The sequence below is a fragment of the Cydia splendana genome, chromosome 13, assembly GCF_910591565.1.
Source record: "Cydia splendana chromosome 13, ilCydSple1.2, whole genome shotgun sequence".
Classification (NCBI taxonomy): Eukaryota; Metazoa; Arthropoda; class Insecta; order Lepidoptera; family Tortricidae; genus Cydia; species Cydia splendana.
The window spans coordinates 1,817,906-1,825,477 of NC_085972.1; the positions used below are offsets into that span (position 1 = coordinate 1,817,906).

Genomic DNA, 7,572 nt, shown 5'->3' on the forward strand with positions numbered 1-7,572 from the left:
GATAGCCCAGCGCTGGACCAGCGAGATGGCTATGCGATGGTTATGGCTCCTCTACACAATGACCCAGCGCTGGACCAGCCAGATGGCCATGCGATGTTTGAGAGCACTTGTAGATGCTTACGCACCATCACTGGCCAACCTGCGGACAAAAAACCGACACCGTGGCCATCCCATCGCCATTCAGCCGCGCCATAAGTCATCCGACACAACTACTCTCTCTACACGCTGCCCCATCTTATTATGATGGCCAACATGATGGCCCATCGTGTAGTGGAGCCATCATATCGTAAAAGTACGTACGTCTCTCGGGCTGTTCTTTTCTGCGGGTAGCATTTTAGTTCGATAATGATTACATAGGTTTTTATTGTCGATTTAATTATTCAAAAAATAAGTGGCTTCAAGATTTATAGGAACTAGATCATCGGAGATCAAAATAAATCTTATATTTGAGTTGAACACTTGGTAGCCGTTTAGAATATGAGGCCTGCAGTTTGAACGTATGTTTCGTTCAATAATTGTCTGCATATCGAACTTTCCAGGCCGTAAATAGAGTTAATTACCGTTATCAGAAGATTCCATCGAGAACTACAAAGGGTTGATGGATATTTTAAATTACACGATGACGGTCACGTTTTTGTGGTTATTAATAATTAAAACGGACTTTCAGCGTAACGCAGGGTAATTAATTACTTTGAGTACTATTAGTCTTTAAAAAATATTAACGATTTTACTTCTTGTCTGTGACGATAAGGATCCTGACCGAGTTTTTAGTTATCTTTTTGCCTTTTGTCGAAAAATTTTCTGCTCTATTCGGCGCAACTGAGGTTTTTAACTCACGATTTTTGACCACAAACATATGTAATTAAAGTGTCATTCTATGAAACTTGCTAACTATGTAAACAAAATTCACTTTAGTAAATTCATCATTCTTTGACAATTTCAATATGGCGGTTTGTTTACATAGTTAGCAAGTTCCATAGAATGACACTTTAATTCTACAAAAGGAAGATTCTGGAGAAACGCACATTTGAGACTATCAACCATCTAAGTGGTGAGGATGGAAAAACTGTCGCGTAGCGCGCAGCATGGCGGAAAGAAGCGACAGGAAAATGTATATTTCCACTAAGAAGGTGAAAACGGGGTCAAACATTTTAAAAGACTCAGTGGAGGCTAGTAATGACATAAATAACGAGTATACAGTAGATAATGAAACTTTCGGAGCCGCACCCATGGCGTGACCGTCGGACACTAGGTATAAAGCTCATGCGATGACATTATCTAAATATCTACCCTACCCCGACTAAAAGGATTCTATTTCACTGGTATGCTGATTTTTTGTTTGTTTTTGTTACGTATTTTACATAGCTTTGACATAGCAGCCTTAATGACAGTAGTCAGGGTATGGTGATTAATACAGCATAGCTCTTATGGAATATTTTTAATTGCAGTTTTTTTTAAGGTTTATTTTATCAGTGCTGTTGTAAATGGCGTGATGAAAATAACAGCGTGGTTACTAAACCAATTTAGATTTAAAACAATCCTGTTTAGTAGGTGTATATAATATTCAGCTCAAGATGGTTTACTAATGTGTTGCAGAAAGTTTTTTGACGTATTTTTGTATAGCATAATGTTACTTGGCAGAAATGTCGTTTGGCAGAATTACCTTTCGCATATATCATTTAGCATACAATCATTTCGCAGAGTTTTAAAATCCAGAACCATGTTTTGGCATACTGTTGATGTTCATAATAGTCTTTTAAATTTTAAAATTTAGTATGTATTTAAGATATTTTGTGTATTTTTTTTATAATTTTAGGATAGTTTTTGCTCGTTGTTACTTATTGTTCTTGCTGTGCTCACTTATTTTGGATGGCATTTCAATATAAAGCCTACCACTTTTATTGTAATCATGTATTGAATGTCGTCTGTATAGTGTGCCTTATGAATAAAATAAAAATAAAAAAGACGAATATTGTTTTCGCAGATAAATGTATTGCATAATATTTAGGTGGCATAAAGTTAACAAGTTGAGTCTTCGTCTACGAGAAACTACCCTTTGTCCTTCCACGAGTCTCAAACTATCTGCAGACCAAATTCCATCTACTCGTAAATCACTTTAGCGGTTTAAGCGTGAAGAGGTAATATACAGACGGATAGAGTTATGATGGAATTGCTGTTTTCTAGTTTTTAAAGTGTGTTTATACGGTAATATAATCACTAACTATAAAGTCCGTCGGGTAAAAAGATTATGAAATAAATTTCATAATCTAATGATAGGTATCCTAACCTATCTTAATGTTATGCTCTAACCTAATCTATTTTTCTGGCATGTGATAGCTGTTGTTGAGGTCGCAGTTCTAACCTAACCTACTTTGCTCGCAGCCGTTCGTTTTTGTATGAGGTCGCAGTTCTAACCTAACCTAACCTACTTTTCTGGCAGCTGTTCGTTTTTGTAGGAGGCCGCAGTTACAACCTAATATCACTTTCTTTTCTGGCACAGGTTCAATTTTGTTGGGGTTGCGGTTCTTACTTAACCCACTTTTCTGCTAATAGCAGAAAATATCACTATGCCATAATAAGAGTATGCTGCAGGATGATTATGGTACATAAAATTATGCTAAACTAAAGTCGGCGAAAAAGTAATCTTCTGCTAAATAATATCCTGCAAAATGTATTGTATGCGCAGTAATAGTAATGCAAAGTAGTAGTTATGCAAAATGATCATTCGACTAAAAGTGTTTCTGCGATACATGTTATGCGAAGTGTATTTCTGACAAACAATATTATGCCAGAAGAGGGGAACCCGCTCAAGATATATGCTGTTTATAAAAGTCAAGTAACTTTTTATTGTTCTTCAATAATTTATCGTTTTAATAAATTGTGACATGAATTTACTTATTGGCATGTTAAATTCGTAAATATTAAGTTGCTTAAAATCGAACCTGAAAAAAATAACGGCAGTACTACTCAAACAAGCACTGTAGGTAATCAAAAATACGTTCCCTCTTACAATAATTCCTAAGACATCAATACGCAACAAGTTCGCGTGTCGGAACGCTCGAAAACTCCGCTCTAACACGTAAGAACTATTCCTTTACGAAATGTGTCGCTTAACTTCAAACTCGGGTAAATCCATTCGACCCTCTCAGCAAATATCTACCCTATTACCTTTTCATAATACCAAAATCGCATAATCCGACAGATGGATTTACCCGAGTTTGAAGTTAAGCGACTCAAATATACGCAATTTCCCGAACACTTGCCTCTAGATTAATGGTTATAATTATGTAACGTGTTATAACCGACTTTTTGTACTCGTAGAACTAAGAATAGAATAATTTATGGACAAGCAGATTGGGGAAAGGGCAATTTGACGTAGAAAATAAAGTATTGAACCAATTTTTTTTTATGTTAAAGGAGGCAAACGAGCAGGTGATTCGCCTGATGGTAAGCAATTACCGTCGTCTATGGACACCCGCAACACAGAGGTTGTAAGTGCGTTGCCTGCCTTTAAGACGGGAGCACGCTCTTTTCTTAAAGGTCTGAAGGTCGTATCGGATTCGGAATTTAACAATTTGTTATGTTGTATATGTTTAGATAACTTGACGATCGACTTGGTGAGCATCTCACGCACGACTTTTATTACTTACACAATTAAGAGTGAGCGTTCTGCGTCCTTCAAGGGTCGTATCAAAACAAGATCAAAATCGTATCAACTTATCACATCAGAATCGGCTAATCGCTCCGACGCATGAATTAATACGAGTAGGTATTTCATATGTAAATTAGGAGTTATTTAGATAGAGCGTAGATAAGAAAGTTTTTGACAATTTGTGCCACAAAACAAATGGTATGTTAGTTTTCCTAATGTGTTGGTGGTTGAAAACAAATGGTATGTTAGTGTTATTCTGTGATCGATAGGTGGACTTCACAAATAAATATTTTGACATGTTATAATATCCCCCTTTTAACCGAATACGGCTTAATTAAAAGGAAGGGTTATTCTTTAACAGTATATGTACGAAGTGGGTGCAGGGTGGTGGTGTATGTTTGACTGTTTGTGTTATGTGTTCTACGTTCCACAGTAACGTCAAAATGAATGAGGTTTTTCTAATTAACACATCCAGTGCCAAGAACCCGACAGTCGGGTGCACTGTTCGTAGCGTCTACGCGCTACATACGGCGAAAACGTGGCTCGCGCTACGAGCGTAACCCGTAGCACTTAGTGGCAATGAATGTGTTAAGTAATAGGTCAGCCGATTTGAGTGTCACTTAGGGCATTATTTCTTAGTTACCGTTTAAGTTGTCCGATAACTATTACAACGAATCAAGTTATGAGAATAACACATGAAAATTGTGTTAGGTATCAATGTGTGAATAAATCCCATCCGTCTGTTTAACTGGGGACTGAAAAATCGGCTCTTATTCATATAACCAACATTAACAGTACAAAATATTTTGTCGAATGTACATAATTTACAAAATTTATATCGATATGTACCCCTTTATCGCAAAATATCGACACATCGCTATTAATTAAATATGAAAATAGAGCAACACATATTATTTTATTCACGAAATAAGTAAAAACACTATGAAATACCGTTATTGGCCGGCCACAAAACGATTTACATACGCGAGTACTAATTATTTGAATAGCGGTACTAAAATATTCACATATGTCATAAGCTTCTATCGCCTACACATCAGTATAAGGCAATATAAAATATCGATTCATTGAAACCTAATGGATACATGTTAGCTTTACAAATACGCTTTCTATTGGGTTTTAAGCTCTGCGAAATGTCGTAGGAGGTCTACGGTGTACCGGTACCGATTGTTATTTAGGTATACTAATTGTTAAGTATACACGGAATATAGCTATTAAGCCTTTTAGGGTTTTCATTATGCTGACACTTAGCATGGGAAAAATAGCATATTTTGGCCATATTTATCCGTACTAATTTCACAGCAGAAGCATTGAACTAAATTAGAGACAACCCTAAAAGTCAGTTAAAAGCCGTGAGCGTGGGCACTATGCTTCAAGGAAAGGGACACTCGTACTCACTAAAAAGGGAAACTATTTTAGTATGTTCGTCTTCATATGAAGTGTACCTACTATTAAAAAAAAATAACATAGCTAACGCCTTCACAACTCAATCGAGCATTTTAAGTTTTTTGTGTGTTTTGAGTGTAGCATAACATAGTCATTAATCAAGCATAGGTAGAATTAAAGAGTATTTTTTACGCACCGGAGAAGGAATTCCTTGCATCTAATTAAACAGTTAAAGTTTTAATAATAACTACTCATATTTTTATTAATCTTAATATTTTTTTATTTTTAAATATATAATGTAATTTTTGACGATCATGATGAGAAGATAAACATAATTTTGACGAATGTAGCAAATTTATAGTGTAATTTTCATCTTGAAATAAAGAAATCTAATCTAATCTAAATCTATTATAGCGTCTCCACGCATGCTTGTATTACTTAAACTATGTTGTTATTTTGAAGGTTTTATGTTAATTAGGGTCTACAAAGAGGATTTGGCTTTTTAGGTAAATACAAACGGAAAATGATTACTATTTAGTAGGTAAGTATTTTTTTGTAATTCTGCAACACATTAATAGTACATTATTGTCGAGGCTCGGAAGTAGCTACTTGCAGGCTGAGGATTCGTTTTAAACGGACGACCTTGGGAGTCCGTTTAATTGAATCCGAAGCCAGCAAGTAGCCTTCCAGCCGAGTCATATATAGTGCTTTTCTCAAAAATGGTGCAAGAAATATAAATATCATAGAAATATTTTACAAGAGCAACTTTCTTACGTATATATTTTCACAGAAAAAAGTAGAAACAATTGAAAAAATTAGCTTTGCCGCCTTTTTATTTTTTTAATAAAAAAATAGAAGTGTATTTTTCTGCCGAAAATACGCCAACCTATTTGAGACAGCTAAATAGTCGCGGTACTAATCATCTGTTTGGCTGTTTAATGGGCCTGTGCCTTCATTTGATATGGCCATTTCAACTTTTAAAAAGTTTGGAACTCGACAAATAATGGAATTTGTATGCAACATTGCAGTCCCAAAATCGAGACTGCAATGTTTTTAACTTTTTAATTTTTGACTGACCATAAACTACGCGCTTCGCAACCTATTTTTTAAACGGCAAAGTCGACTTTGCCGTCCATTTTTGGAAAAAAAAACATTGTACATTCAGTCGACAATACACGTAGGTTCAATACATTTATTCCTACCTTGACATAACATTATTTTCATTAGCTTTGTAATTGGGTCGCTGTTGTTTAGTAACGTTTCATGCAATATGTACATATGTATAAAACTTAAAAACATTAACGAAAGAGTTGTTTAAGTAACTTACACATTTACGTAATTCAACGTTACCTACAAACCATTGTTACATTGTGTTTGTGTTGTGTGTGACATTTCAAAGTACTACAATTATTATTTGTAGAAAGTTTACAACTTCGGAAAGTTTCATGTGCTTTAAAGAGAAAAGTCAGAAGAAAAACAATGAGTGCCCATTCTATGGCATTTAGATTGATACTTTGAATTCAAAGAGCTGGTACTCGTACTAAGACATACTGTCCATACCACTATTAAACATAAAATTTTTGGGAATGGAGTTTAAGGCTGATGTTGGATTTTCCAATACCTAATTTATAAATAATTTATATAGGTTTTCTTCGGCACTTGAATGTTTAATTCATAGGCATGTGAACAACAATATCAAAAATATAGTGATGTTCGGAAAAAGGGTCGCAAAAACATAAGTACTTTAAGATAAGAAAATACTTTAAAATGCTATAAACTGAAACACTCTTTAACAGATTAGGTATCTTGCCTTCAGACACTTTACAACTTTAGAAATTCCCATTAACTTTGGCACTGAAATTTTTTTAAAATATGTAAATATAAAGTTTCTAACCTGGCTTGTCGGGCGGCATGGCGTGGCTCTCGCGGGCTCGAACGAAGTGCGGCCACGGCGGGCAGCGGCCGGTCTCACCCCCCGCGCCCGCGCGTTAAGTTAGTACTCGTACCCCGAGGGCCACGGAACGCAGCGTCAAGCGTCCACGATTGAAGCGTGCGTTTTGTGACCAAGGCGTTACACATGATGCCGTTTAACCGTTAAAGACGGCGAGACGCGCACTATTAACCCTCGTGCATTCCCACAAGATTCACGACGGGGCGCGCCGCACATGATAGGCGTGGCGTTCAACGAGCCACGAAATAAACGCTCCAAGCAAATCCGCTTAACGCTTCCGCTGGCGTCTAGGGTAGACCGTTAAAAACAAAGTTATCTTCTTTATGAGTCACTAGGGTGATTTTTGCTAGGAGCGTTTTTGTGTGTGCGTTATGTTGTGTGATCAGGTTTAAGCCGAAGTAGCTATACCGCTCTGGGAAGCAGCTAAATATTTGCGGTGTTTGGTGTCGAAACTTTGCCGCCATGGGGGCCAAGTGCACGTCGACTGCACAAAAACTTGTCGGCGCGCTTAATAGAGGCTTCTGGTGACCAGAGGGCTGGCCACTATTTCTTCCAGAATGAAGAG

General features: G+C 36.6%; 1 protein-coding gene across 2 annotated transcripts in view; it reads right to left on the reverse strand.

The window, feature by feature from the left end:
* LOC134796337 (uncharacterized) overlaps window positions 1–7,035 on the reverse strand; it is a 28,045-nt gene extending 21,010 nt beyond the window's left edge. For both annotated transcript variants that reach the window (XM_063768478.1, XM_063768477.1), the window contains exon 1: window positions 6,951–7,035. In XM_063768478.1, coding sequence (XP_063624548.1) covers window positions 6,951–6,969 — 19 coding nt within the window. In that variant the 5' untranslated portion in view covers window positions 6,970–7,035. The remainder of the gene's footprint in view (window positions 1–6,950) is intronic.
* Between the last annotated feature and the right edge of the window lie 537 nt (window positions 7,036–7,572).